The sequence below is a fragment of the Lachancea thermotolerans genome, assembly GCF_000142805.1.
Source record: "Lachancea thermotolerans CBS 6340 chromosome A complete sequence".
NCBI lineage: Eukaryota > Fungi > Ascomycota > Saccharomycetes > Saccharomycetales > Saccharomycetaceae > Lachancea > Lachancea thermotolerans.
In genome coordinates this window covers 384055-396950 of record NC_013077.1, presented here as the reverse complement: position 1 = coordinate 396950, position 12896 = coordinate 384055, and the positions used below count along the sequence as shown (strand labels likewise).

Genomic DNA, 12896 nt, shown 5'->3' with positions numbered 1-12896 from the left:
GTGGAACATGGTTAATTTCAATTTAGAGGCGGGCCCTCATCCAAAAGCGAGAAATGAGACCGTTAGTAGAGCGCGCCTGGGCGGCACATCTCAACTGGTACACCTGGTGGTCCAGTTAACAGGCAGAGAAACTTGGATGACTCGTATGAACATAAAGGCGAGCTCCGGCCAGAGTTCACCGTGATGTCATCGTGTACGTGTTGATTAATTATGCATAGTGCCGAGCACATTGTTCAACAATGGATTTACAACCTTCATCAAGTCGGTATTTCTTGTATTCGATTTCGCCCGTCAGTTTGTCTTCTTCGTTTCATCGTGCGTGCTACGTTGCTTGTGTGAAGCGCCGCTGGCGGGCGAAGTGACGATTCTTCAGGCGGTGAGAACTGGGTTGGATGTAGCAAAAGGACCTTTATTGGGCAAGGTTTTCGAGCATCCGAATACACAGGCGATCTATAATCTCTTTGACGTAGAACGAGACGCTTCAATAACCATAACAAGAAGTATTTAATGTTGAATGGAATTTAAAGGACGCTTGTTAGGTTAGAGGATACCTGAACGCGGCAGTACATTTCAAAGGCCAATCTTGGTGGGAGCAAGGTGGTGCGCTGTGACGTTCAAACTTACTTGTTCAGACCTCGTGAACAAACAACACATCATTTTTGACGTGTGATGTTAACTACTTGTTCGCTCAAACCACTGATACAACAATCCCAGTTGTCGCCTGAACAGCTCAAGGAAAGCTTCTTGTCCTCATTCATGCCAGCCCTCGAGGTCAATTCAGTACCCTCTTCTTCGGAGTTTCCGGTTGCTCCCGAAAAACTGGCGTCTATAATCGAGACCAGTGCCAGAGATGCGTCGTCCGATGACTTAGGGGCATGTACCGAATCGATACTTGTAGAGCTCAGTAAGGCTTCATCGGCACACAAGTTTGTGGTGTCGCTCACAAAAGTGGCTTTTTCGGACAGCGAGGATTTCAATCTCAGTATAGATTCCAGTATCGGTGGATCCTGGAACAAAACAAAAGACGGAGGATACTCCCACAGCGTGGAAACAGAGGCAGGGGCCCGGCTGCTAGCGACGGTGGTTTGGGTTTCTAAGTAATGCTGTTTATCAAATATATGTGTGTAGGTTATGCGATTTTGAAACGGCTGATGAAAGTAGGTTGCAGGTCCACAGCCCTTAACTGGTTAGCTCTTTGGGGGCTAGAAGCTATCCTCTGTGCCGTGGCAACTGTACTTTTCAATGTCGAAGAATCCACGTCCTTTCTGCATTTCAGGATGGCAGACAGAAAGGAAGCGGGGCAGTCCCAGTACATTTCGAGACACTGCGTCCATACCTCGATAATGCCGTTAACCGGTCCACAGCTAAAGTCCATGAAAAACTCCATGAGTTTAAACTTGTCGTCAATAATCTCTCTCTCTTCCTCAGGCACGAACTGGACAAACAGTTTATAGAACACTTCGAAGTCTCGTTTCATGCATTCTAAAAACTTGTTATGCTTGCTTTTGAAGGAATGTTCGTACTTGAGACATTCCACAAATTTCAGAATTGTCTCTTCAATCACGCTCTCAGCTAATGTAGAATAAACGAAAGGGTTCATCTGGGCTCGTATGTCTCCCAAGTACTCATACAATGTATCTGCAATCTGCTGCGCTTGGTTCCCAGTGTACCAATTTTTCCCGAAAACCTGGGTATAAGGCTTTCTCAGATCGTCAAACATTAGTTTAATCAACCCCGTGCTACTGCACTTTGCAACCTCAGCAAAGCCATCCAGGGTACGTTCGATATTGTTTGTGATAGATTTTTCGTGAACCTTTGACACTATGGAACCATACTTCTGAGAGATGGCAACTGCGTAGTCGGCAGCCTTCATCTGATCGTTGGCCACCGCGATCAAGTATTCCACTAAACCGCCAGAACTTTCCTCTTCTGGTGTGACACTTTCAGGATCCTCTTCAACTTTATGATTGTATTCTACACTTTTTTTGACTTCCACTGAAATAATGTCCATCCAATTCTTTTGTCTTGCAGCTAATAGCTCGCATAATTTATCAACAACACCTACAAGGATTTTGGCTTGCCCGGAACCAGCAGCGACTTCCACTTGCTGTGAAAACATCTGGAAACAAGTTTTTGTGCCATCCAGGAATAAAAGACCTTCGGAGTCTGTGTGAGGAGGAGTTGTCCTTTCGACAAAGATCTTCATTTCTGCACTTTCGAGGTTCCCGAACCACTCGTTTGACTTGGTCACGATCAAATTCAAGTAGTCGCTTAGTAATGTTTCTTTCTCTTTTTCACCAATAACACTTTTGGCTTGATCCTTTGAGAACCCAAAGTCCTTTCTTAGTGTACTTTGAAAGGTTTTGTCGAAGTCTAGGATGTCTAAAATGATCAGTGTCTCTGGCTCAGCATTGACCAGCTCGGTAATAAGTTTGTTTAGCTCATGGTAGTAAAGCTCATAAAATTTGTCGAACAGTTGCCAGTGCGCCGGGCACAGGTTTGATACATGGTCCTTCACCACCAGCAGTTCATTGAAGACCCAGTCCAGGTTGTTCAGTACTTCGAATCTTTTCTCCCCGCTGTATTCTCTCCTTACTTCCTGAAATACGTCCTGGATGGAGCTTTTTATTTTGTCGAAAAGAAACTTTTTATAACCGCGGGGTTGCAGCCGAGTTTGAATTGTTCCATTCGTAATTTCCTGGGCGAGAGCGGCCGGACTTGGGTACTGAGTAACAGGGGCCTCATCACGACTTCCAGTAATTCCATATGTGCTTGGTAATTTTCTGATTTTTCTAGCATCTTGTTCCCTCTCCTTAGACTCGATGATCCTGCGAGTGGCTTCGATTTTAATGTCTTCCCTGTCTTCCAAATCAATGATTTTGAAGAGACGGATAAGGAGCGATTGGTTTTCCGTTCTGACTGCTTCTACAATGTCAAAGATCAGCGACTCTAAAAGCCTGTCGAACTTTTGGATCAATTCGGGGAGTCGCTGAAAAACACGTTGCATTGTTCTCTGGACATCTTCAGTAGAGGTCTGAGCCAGGATAAGTGATTGATCATGGAAGTCTCGCGCCATAGTTAACAGGTAGTGGATTTGAAGTAGATTTGGTATGCCACTCTGTAATGCATCTTGTGCGAGCTCATTGTCCATCATTTCACTTAAACGCGTTAGAAGATCATTGAACCCAATGATTTTGTTGTACATTGATGTAGTCTTCTCGATCAATTCATGTATTGCGGTGGCTTCGTTTATTACCTCATAACGCTCGATGGATGACTGGTTTTCCTGACTGAGAGTGCTTACTTCTCTTAATCTATCCTTCAACATACGCACGTTTTTGCGAGCGAGGTGCATCCTATCTAAACTTGAAGTGACATCATTCAAGCTTTTCTTTGAATCTTTATTCAGTTGGTAGTCAATCGTGGACTTCTCCTTGGTTATTTGATTCACAAGCTCACGTATTCTATCAATGCTAGGTTCATCTTTGATGAGTTCAGAAACCCTCTGGAGAGCGTAGTCAGCCATTGTCCGCTTTCGGTAGCCTCTAGGCGTTTCAACAAGGCATGTGGCTAGTTGAATTGTATGATTGAAGGTATAAATCAACTATATGTATAGACGTTGTTAATGATATATGAAATAACTACAGTTCCAATGGTGTCCAAATCAAGAAACACCCGGCAAAGGGCCATGATAGATACCTTGTGGCCACTCTAATACTGCAGCATTGGTATAGTCACCATGGGATTTCCTGGGTGCCTTCAATGAAGCTCTCGCGACTCTCAGATACAATTTTACAGATCCTTTTGAAGAAACGGTAGAGTTCACATATTCAGAGAGGAAGCCATCCTCCTGGATAATCTTCTCCAGGTCGATAGTAGTGTTTTGCCCGACGTATTGCTCAATATCATTTATAAGTAAAGAATATGCATCAAGCACATCAAACGATTGAGTTGTGGAGTTTTCGACCTGCCACGAAATTTTAGTTGGGTGCTCTTCATTATAGTTCATTGTCGGAGGCTTCCATGAACCGCCTGCTTCCCCTCTCAACAAAGCCACTTTTGTTTCGACAATGCTTGCAAAATCCCACCTGCTCACGCCCGAAAGCACAAGCCCAATCAAAATGCCTTGGAAAAGGTATGCGGAGGCTCCTCTGGTTGCGCAACCTGGCACAAGCAAAATACCTAGGATATAATGATGGATCCTCAGGGACAGGCCGGGAAGCATGCCCAATGTTGCAAGCGCACTAATAAAAAGACAGTAAATCACCAGATATTTTCTGAACCTGCCAGATTTCCACAAAGAATATGCTTGTATTACTGCACAAACAACAATCAAGGTAATAATTGAGCCTACTGCAGTCATTGCACCCGCCTGTTCCTTGAGGTCGCTTATAATTAATCTATCAACTGGTAGTCTGTCGAAAGTAACGACATTCATCACACCTAGCCAGAACGTAGGAAACCAACATAATACCTTTACTAGGGGCGAGCCATCAGTCAAGGTTCTTTTCACTGAACACTTCCACAGAACATAAAGTACAAAACCCAAGGGTAATAGTCGCTGGAAGCCAACGCTCAGTAACTCGAACGCCGTTTCTGGAGAATATGGATCAACAATTATCGGAGGATCTAGAAACAACACTAGAGTCCAGTACCCAACAATTGTTATTATCCAGTATCCATAAATTCCTTCGTACAAGTAGAAAATGGGTAAACCGAGCACGATATTGATAATTAAAACAGGAATTCTAGGATCGTAACACCTAGAACTGTATCCTTCTATCAACTGCCTGAAGCTGAATGACGAAGGAAAGAAAGAGTCAAACTTGACCGAAGGATCTGTGCCATATCTGCCTTTTTTTGACTCAAACGATGATTGAGCGCCTTCCATGCTAACCCTTGCACATCCACCAACGAAGGGGGAGACAACTCCTGCATGCACTGCGGCGCCGCACGCGAATGAGTCTGCTCTGTAAGGATATGATAACAATTCTCCCTCATGAAGCTCACCTCCACCGATTTCGAATCCTGTGTGTTTAACTCTTCTGTCCCCGACGTTGATAGCAGAATACGTCCATCCGCCTCGATCACATAAAGCTGGACAACGTACGTAAACTTCTTCGTTATCAAAAGGTTTGCAGGCTGCGGCTCCTAGGCCGCACTTGTTATTTTTGCCCTTCCAAAACAATGTTGAAGAACATGATATTGTCTTTATGGGTACTTTTTCACCATTGCTACGGTAGTATGTTGGAGGACTCCCGAAATAGTAGTGCATAAAGGCAAAGATAATAGCGCTCCAGAGGCAGCAGTATACTACCAGAATGCACAAACGAACGCTTAGCCTTGGGAATCGCTTTCTAAAGACTGCCTCAGGGAAGGAGTCGATTCTCCGAGTAAATTCCCATCTATCGGGAAACGTCGGCCGCATGTCTTTTGCAACCCTTGGACCGTTCCACAGCCTCTTGAAAAATCTAGTGACGATATTGGAATCCTCTAAGTACACCCACTCCTCTCTCTCATTGGAGTCTTTCGAGTGCCCTTGATTATCAATGTCTTCCATTGAATGCATCTCATATACGTCGGCCGAGCTGCCATCTATTGCTGTCCCACTGCTGCTTAAAATCTCATCTCTTGGACAGCATTCTCTGGCATTCCCCTGTCGTGTGTGCTCCTCGGAGTCAGTCAATCCAATGCCCTGCCTATCCATCTCCCAGCATCTGCTTGATCACTTTCCAAGTGAAGTATTTCGTTAGCTACTTTTTCAACGCCATAATAATATTCAATCTTCTGCCCTGAAAAACAGACAACAGCGGAAAACTCGTAAAAATCCAAACTTTGTAAGTGTTTATATCATTATAGAACCTAAAATACCAAAGAAGCATGATAGTTGTGAGTTAGCGTATATGACAATCCCGAAATTAAAAAACATTAGTACCCCGAACAGCGATTAAGCAAATAAAAAAATCCCACCCTGAAATCATCTAACCAGAGCACATTTCGCAAGCGCCAGGGTTATCGATGGCACATGCTATAACTTTGGAGTTGTAAATGTCAAATTCCTCGTTTTCTGGCTGTGTAGCCTCAGACTTGGCTTCAGCAGCGACGTCTGTTGTAGTAGCTGGGGGCGTCACAGGTTTAGCCTCCTCAATTTTAAGAGAGGCAACGCTGTTAGCCAAAGATGAGTCGACGGAAGGCGAGGGAGAAGACTCTCTGGTTTCCCTGAGAGCCTCAATTCCCTTATCTTTAGCTGCGCCCTCGCTAAAGTTCATTTTGCGGGGAACGTAGAGTGGCCTATGCAAGTTTTGAAGATCAGCCTCTTTGTCGCCCGCCATGGAAGCAACGGACTTATCGATGGTGAACTGGATAGCGGCAGAAGCAGCTTGGGTTCTCAAGTAGTACATACCCGTCTTCAAACCCTTCTTCCAACCGTAAAAGTGCATACTAGTCAGTTTACCCATCGTAGGAGCACGAATGTGCACGTTCAAGGATTGCGACTGGTCGATATAGCAAGCACGGTCAGCAGCCATCTCGATGATAGTTTTTTGGGATAGCTCCCAGACGGTCTTGTATAGGTCCTTCAGCTTCTGTGGGATGTTTGGCAAGTTTTGGATGGAACCATTGTCAGAAATGATGTGGGACTTCATTGCGTCGTTCCAAATACCAAGGTCGACCAGATCACGCAACAGGTAAGGATTGACGATCTGGAACTCACCTGAAAGAACACGACGAGAGTACATGTTAGAGGTGTATGGCTCGAAACACTCGTTGTTTCCCAGAATTTGGGAAGTGGATGCAGTAGGCATTGGAGCCAATAACAGAGAATTTCTTAAACCGGTCTTAACAATCTTAGCTTTCAAAGTTTCCCAGTCCCATAGGTCGGTTGGCTTCTTGTCCCACATATCGAACTGCAAGATACCTTGGGAAGCAGGAGAGCCTTCGAAAGTCTCATATGGTCCATGCTCGACCGCCAATTCATTGGAGCGCTCCAGGGCAGCATGGTAGATAGTCTCGAAAATTTGGATGTTGAGCTCCTTTGCTTCTTGAGAATCGAATGGGATACGCAAGATCATAAATGCATCGGCCAAACCTTGTACACCCAAAGCGACTGGTCTGTGTCTCATGTTAGAGTTTCTGGCACTTTCAACTGGATAGTAGTTGCGGTCAATAACCTGATTCAGGTTGTGTGTCACAACTTTAGCAATCTCATGCAGTTTGTCAAAGTTGTACCATTGAGTCTGACCGTCTTCGGAAGTTTCGATGAACGCAGGAAGCGAAAGGGAAGCCAAGTTACAAACAGCTGTCTCATCTGGAGCGGAGTACTCGACGATTTCGCAGCACAAGTTAGAGGACTTGATAACACCCAAGTTCTTCTGGTTGGACTTTCTGTTACAAGCGTCCTTGTACAGCATGAAAGGCGTACCGGTTTCTGTCTGGGCTTCCAAAATAGCATACCACAGTTTCTGGGCCTTGATAGTCTTTCTGCCGCGACCTTCCTGAACGTAACGTTCGTACAGCGCTTCAAACTCGTCACCATAAACATCGGACAAGCCGGGGGCTTCACTTGGGGAAAATAGGGTCCAGTCGCCGTTCTCCTGAACTCTCTTCATGAACAGGTCTGGTACCCACAGTGCTGGGAATAAATCTCTAGCACGAATTTCTTCTTTACCATGGTTCTTCCGGATGTCAACAAAGTCGAAAATGTCTGAGTGCCAAGGCTCCAAGTACAAGGCAAAAGCACCCGGTCTCTTATTACCACCTTGGTCCACGTAACGTGCAGTGTTGTTAAACACACGGATCATGGGGATCAATCCGTTAGAGGTACCGTTTGTGCCGGCAATGTAAGAACCTGTGGAACGAATGTTGTGGATGTGCAACCCGATACCGCCAGCAGTCTTGGAGATCATTGCACACTCCTTTAGAGTGTCGTAAATACCTTCGATGGAGTCATCCTTCATCGCCACCAGGAAACAAGAAGACATCTGGGGGTGAGGAGTACCAGCGTTGAAAAGAGTTGGGGAAGCATGAGTGAAATACTTCAATGACATCAGGTTGTAGGTCTCGATCACCTTTGGGATGTTGTCTCCGTGGATGCCGACGGCAACACGCATGATCAGATGCTGAGGTCTCTCGGCCACTTCGCCGTTGATTCTCAGCAAATAGGAGCGCTCCAATGTCTTGAAACCAAAGTAATTGTACTGGAAGTCACGGTCGTAAACAATGGCAGAGTTGAGTTCGTCCTTGTGCTTTTGGATTATGTCGAAGACCTCCTGAGAGATCATTGGCGAGTGAATGCCGTTCTTGGGGTTGACGTAATGGAACAGATCACTTACCACCTGCGAGAATTGCTTGGTGGTTTGCTTGTGCAAGTTGGAAATAGCGATTCTAGCTGCCAGGGTCGCGTAGTCTGGGTGGATGGTGGTCATGTACGCGCATGTCTCCGCGGCCAGGTTATCCAGCTCCACAGTCGTCACACCCTCGTAGACACCAGAGATAATACGCTGAGTGATTTTCACAGCGTCCACATGGTTGGGGTCCAGGCCGTAGCATAACCTGGATACACGCGCGGTGATTTTGTCGAACTTGACCGGCTCTCGACGGCCATCTCTCTTATACACGAACATGAAGAAGTACTACCTGAAGTGTCTGTGTGCTTTCTGAGGGGCTTCCAAATCACTGGTTGATTGAAACGTCCTTCAATTGAGGTTTAAAAGTTCAGAACTTGGATCCTTGGTCTTTGAAGGAAGTAGTCTTTCAATAGACACGTAAAACGCCAGAATAACCTGTACTTATACGTGAAAAATCTTTCCTTTACGCGTTTACGGCTGCGAACGCGTAAAAAAATGTCGGATTTACGCGTTCCAAGGTGCTTTCTGAGAGTCAATGCGCGCTGCTACGAGACGCGTCAAATGTACAGGCAGACGGAGCGCGTCAACTAAGATGCCGCAGCAAACAGCGCACGCCAAACTCAAGTGATGCGGGAGCCTCAATGCCAGCAGAAATTACCAAACGAGAGGCAGCAATGGCGGGCACGGAGCATACGAGGGGCCCCTGGAGCTTAGAGCAGTTGGCGTGATTGCGGAAATTGGCAGCGTTGCGGCTGCGGCAGAGACTTTGAGTGGTGCAGTTCATATTTGTCACGAGATGAGATCAAGTGATGACGCGCAATAGCTTAAAGAGAATCACTTGGCCCCTGAAGGAAAGAAACCAAAATGCGCAGACGCCAGAATTGTACAGGGCAGCTGTGAGATAAATTGCGGACCAGTCTTGTACAGCAACTAGTGACTTCCCTCACCTTTACAAGCTATATCGTTGTATCATTATCTACGTGATGAGAGTTTGGCAAACCACTGGCGCCTTGCTGGCGCGCGCGAGCGAGTTGCTTGGTATCCTTGGTCCCTGTATTCAAAGACTCCTGAAGCCGGGGGTGGCCTTGGCACTTCGTGGTGGAATATTAAAGTTATAAAATGACTCGTGTATAGGTATCGTCGCTTACGTCTATCAAGACGTAGCGGTGCGTGGAAAAGGGCGTTTGAAGGGATCACGCCTGGCTAGCTGACCGGTACATGCGGGGCCTACTGTATCGGCGCTCAGCGCTTTTTTCTGAACAGCATGCCTGCGACGGTGGCGGCCACTGCGACGCACCCACTGGCAATCGCTATTCCTTTGAAGCTTTCACGCTGGATTTTGTTCTCGACCATTGACTGTAGTGTCCGGGCCTGTTTGTTGTCCGGCTCGTGCGAGCACAGTGCGTCGGAATATCTCTTAGCAGTGGAAAACTCCCCCAGCTTGTAACAACCGATCGTCAGATAGTAGAGGCACTCGCGCCGCCTCATCGACGACTCCTTGTAGATGTCTGTTAGCAGCTTCACGCCTAGTCTTTGGTCGTCCTGCTCGGTGGACTTGATCAGTCCCCATGCGTAGTTGAACCTCGACTGTATCGAGGCTAGCTCGCCACCTTCTGACAGGACTTGCTGCCTCAAAATTTCTAGTTGGTCCGGCGAAAGGGAGCCATATGCGTCTTCGAGAGTTGGAAGGAAGCTTATCTTGCCCATGTCTGATGCGTTTTGGGTGTTCCTTTTGTGTGTAAGGTACAAATTGCTTAGTTGGAAATTTCATTGGAAAAACCCACTCACGTCCCATCTCATCGCATAAATAGGATAAAGCTCAGATATAGGCACTGCGAAACGCGGACGAAATGGAGGACACCTCGAAATTGAACACGTCAAAGCTCGGAACTAAAGAGTACTGGGATGATTTTTACGCACTCGAAAACTCTAATTTCAAAGAGAATCCTGGAGACACGGGCGAGTGTTGGTTTGCCGACAACGATGCAGAGGAAAAGATGATTGAGTTCCTAATGGACAATCTAGACCAGCAGAATATACACAGGGATTGCTCCATGATCGACTTAGGTACCGGGAACGGCCACTTGCTATTCCAGTTGCATGAAGAGGGTTTCAATGGGCCAATGATGGGCGTCGACTATTCCGAAAAATCGGTTCAGTTTGCTAGAGAGATATCGGAGTCACAGTTTCCTGGCTATGAGAACATCAAATTCGAGGCTGCAGACATCTTTGACCCTAACTGGGAATGCTCCGCTTACGACGTCGTTCTTGACAAGGGAACGCTGGACGCGATCGCTCTGAGTGGCATTAAACTGGACGGAGACAGGTCGGTCGTCGATGTCTACCCCAAAGTTGTAGAGAAGCTCTTGAAAAAAGACAGCGTTTTTCTGATAACCTCCTGTAACTTCACGCAAGAAGAGCTGATACGCATTGTGGAGTCCGACAGTTTAAAGGTATGGAAAACCATTGATTATCCAGTTTTCGAGTTCGGGGGCGTTAAAGGCACCACCATATGTAGCATAGCGTTTGTGAAGAGATGAATAAGCTTTGCTGCAAACTACTTTGTACAGAACTAATATTACAATAGGGTATCCCTCTCGTTGAAGAGAATATGGAGCGATGGGTTAGTTTCTCAAGGAATCAGTTTTTTTATTGTTTCGTACAATTCGTCGGCCGCTTCAGCTTTCCCCATTCTGACAGCGTATTGAAGCGGGGCCTTGTCGTGATCGACAGTCACTATTCTGATGAATTTTTCACCCTGCAAAGACGCGGGAAAGCCTTTGTGAATAACAACACCTTTGACGAGCAACACATTCAAAATAACTTTTAGAATGCCTCGGGATCTCATAACAATACGGGCTTTGCCGTTATGTGGGTTTTTGTTAACGTGTAACGCACCGACACCCCTCTCCTTCCAGCCTTCTTTCAAGCTAGTTAGTTGGTAGAGTTTGGCGTTCACCTGGAAGATAGACTCTTCGGACTCCTCACCGGATTTTACGTCTTGTTTCTGTAACTTTACGACTCCCTCGCTGTCGGTGCTACTGGTGTTCTCTTTAGTGTCATCCGTGTTTGGGTTGCCAGGGACTGGGCTCGCGCTTTTAGCTTTCTCTTCTTCACTTGCGAAAACTTTAGAGCCGCTCTTCTTATCTTTGTTTAATGCATAGAAGCCTGCACCGAATGCAAACCCTGAACCAAATGCTGTAGGTTTAGTGGGCGCTTTAGACTCGCTCGAACCCTCTTTGGGGGAGATTATGGACTCAGGAGTATTCGATTTGGGTGTGGGAGTTTTTGCCAGCCCAAATCCTGCGCTAAATCCAGAGGAGGCGCCGAATGCAAATTTTGGTTTTGCGCTTGGCTTGGGGGAAGCTTTCTGGGACTCCTCGGTAGCATTATCTTCACCTTCTTTTGTAGTCTTCTGCACGTCCTTTTTGTCCTTGTCTGCCTCGCATTCTTTAGCGGGCCCTGGCTTCTTGTCGTCGTCACTGCTGGATTGCTTGTGACCTTCATCTGATTTTGCTTCTTTGTTGTTGCTTCCTGACTCGTTAGCAGGGCCCTTCTCGCTGGTAGCTGGTTCTGACCTCTTCCCATCGTCTTTCTTCTCTTGTGCCGTGTGTTCATTTAAATTCTCCTTGCTTTCCTCGCTTTCCTCGCTCTTGAGCCGCTTAGCCGGCTCTTCGGCATTGTTTGCTTCTTGGCTCCGAGAGCGTTTGATACCTATGGGCTCAGAAGTATTCGCCTCCGTGTCTTTGATCAGTTCCTTCTGATTAAGGTTCGAGCTGTCGCTAGCCTCACTCATTTCTAATGGCTTTACCGCTGGTAATCCTTTCGCGAAGAACCAGCACGTCCTAGGACCATTAATTAGAATAAAACTTAGTATCACCGGTGACGACGCGACAGCTCAGTTACCAACCAGTAGTGCCACGAATTGTAACTTATAAAGACGCTTTTAATAGTTTTATATGATTTATATGGGTGTTAAAATGACCGTGGAACTTGTGAGCTAGGATGCGGATGCTCTTCAAACGGTGTTTCTATCCGACAAGTAGCGCACAACGGGGCCGACGCCCGACAACTGCGTGACCTTTTCAAACCACGAGAGAAGCATACCACCTTGCTTCTGGCCCTCTGGGACGCTCATACCTTTGTACAAATACTTTACTAGTACGTCAGTTTGCTTAGGCGAAAGCTGCTTCACCAGGTTGGTGATATCAGCCTGACGAACTTGAGTTAACACGCCGAGCACAGCATGGAAATACTGGTTTTTCGTCGTCTCATCCGCGCTGTATGGAGGATCAGTTGTTAAGATTTGCAGGGCGTTTAGAAAGTCGCCGCTGGTCGCCGCTGAACGGAGTTGTGAAATTTTGGGTTCTAGCTCTTGCAAGCTCACAGAGCTGGCATATGGAGGCTTCAAGTCTTCAGCAGTCAGTCTGCCACTGTCTGGGTCGAACGCGTCGATATCAATTCTTCTCCAGTCTTCCATTCTGCCACACAGATCGCGCTTTTGGAAACGTGCTTCTTTGTCGAAAGTTGGTTCTCAAGACCCCTTTCATG

General features: G+C 46.5%; 8 protein-coding genes across 8 annotated transcripts; 2 read left to right on the top strand and 6 right to left on the bottom strand.

Moving 5' to 3' along the window:
- Positions 1-669: 669 nt before the first annotated feature.
- Positions 670-1101, top strand: TDA2 (Tda2p; the record flags this gene model as incomplete). Its single annotated transcript, XM_002551617.1, has 1 exon — positions 670-1101. The coding sequence occupies one exon, from the start codon at positions 670-672 to the stop codon at positions 1099-1101; it is 432 nt and encodes a 143-aa protein (XP_002551663.1).
- A 28-nt stretch (positions 1102-1129) lies between these two features.
- Positions 1130-3526, bottom strand: SEC6 (SNARE-binding exocyst subunit SEC6; the record flags this gene model as incomplete). The annotated part of the gene is made up of 1 exon (XM_002551616.1): positions 1130-3526. The coding sequence occupies one exon, from the start codon at positions 3524-3526 to the stop codon at positions 1130-1132; it is 2397 nt and encodes a 798-aa protein (XP_002551662.1).
- A 138-nt stretch (positions 3527-3664) lies between these two features.
- Positions 3665-5707, bottom strand: KLTH0A04708g (uncharacterized protein; the record flags this gene model as incomplete). Its single annotated transcript, XM_002551615.1, has 1 exon — positions 3665-5707. The coding sequence occupies one exon, from the start codon at positions 5705-5707 to the stop codon at positions 3665-3667; it is 2043 nt and encodes a 680-aa protein (XP_002551661.1).
- Positions 5708-5981: 274 nt separating this feature from the next.
- KLTH0A04686g (ribonucleotide-diphosphate reductase subunit RNR3) lies at positions 5982-8621 on the bottom strand (the record flags this gene model as incomplete). Its single annotated transcript, XM_002551614.1, has 1 exon — positions 5982-8621. One exon carries the CDS (start codon positions 8619-8621, stop codon positions 5982-5984), a length of 2640 nt encoding a protein of 879 aa, XP_002551660.1.
- A 966-nt stretch (positions 8622-9587) lies between these two features.
- FIS1 (Fis1p) lies at positions 9588-10052 on the bottom strand (the record flags this gene model as incomplete). Its single annotated transcript, XM_002551613.1, has 1 exon — positions 9588-10052. The coding sequence occupies one exon, from the start codon at positions 10050-10052 to the stop codon at positions 9588-9590; it is 465 nt and encodes a 154-aa protein (XP_002551659.1).
- A 143-nt stretch (positions 10053-10195) lies between these two features.
- EFM4 (Efm4p) lies at positions 10196-10885 on the top strand (the record flags this gene model as incomplete). Its single annotated transcript, XM_002551612.1, has 1 exon — positions 10196-10885. The coding sequence occupies one exon, from the start codon at positions 10196-10198 to the stop codon at positions 10883-10885; it is 690 nt and encodes a 229-aa protein (XP_002551658.1).
- Positions 10886-10977: 92 nt separating this feature from the next.
- YRB2 (Yrb2p) lies at positions 10978-12141 on the bottom strand (the record flags this gene model as incomplete). Its single annotated transcript, XM_002551611.1, has 1 exon — positions 10978-12141. One exon carries the CDS (start codon positions 12139-12141, stop codon positions 10978-10980), a length of 1164 nt encoding a protein of 387 aa, XP_002551657.1.
- A 222-nt stretch (positions 12142-12363) lies between these two features.
- On the bottom strand, positions 12364-12825 carry ARC15 (Arc15p; the record flags this gene model as incomplete). Its single annotated transcript, XM_002551610.1, has 1 exon — positions 12364-12825. One exon carries the CDS (start codon positions 12823-12825, stop codon positions 12364-12366), a length of 462 nt encoding a protein of 153 aa, XP_002551656.1.
- Between the last annotated feature and the right edge of the window lie 71 nt (positions 12826-12896).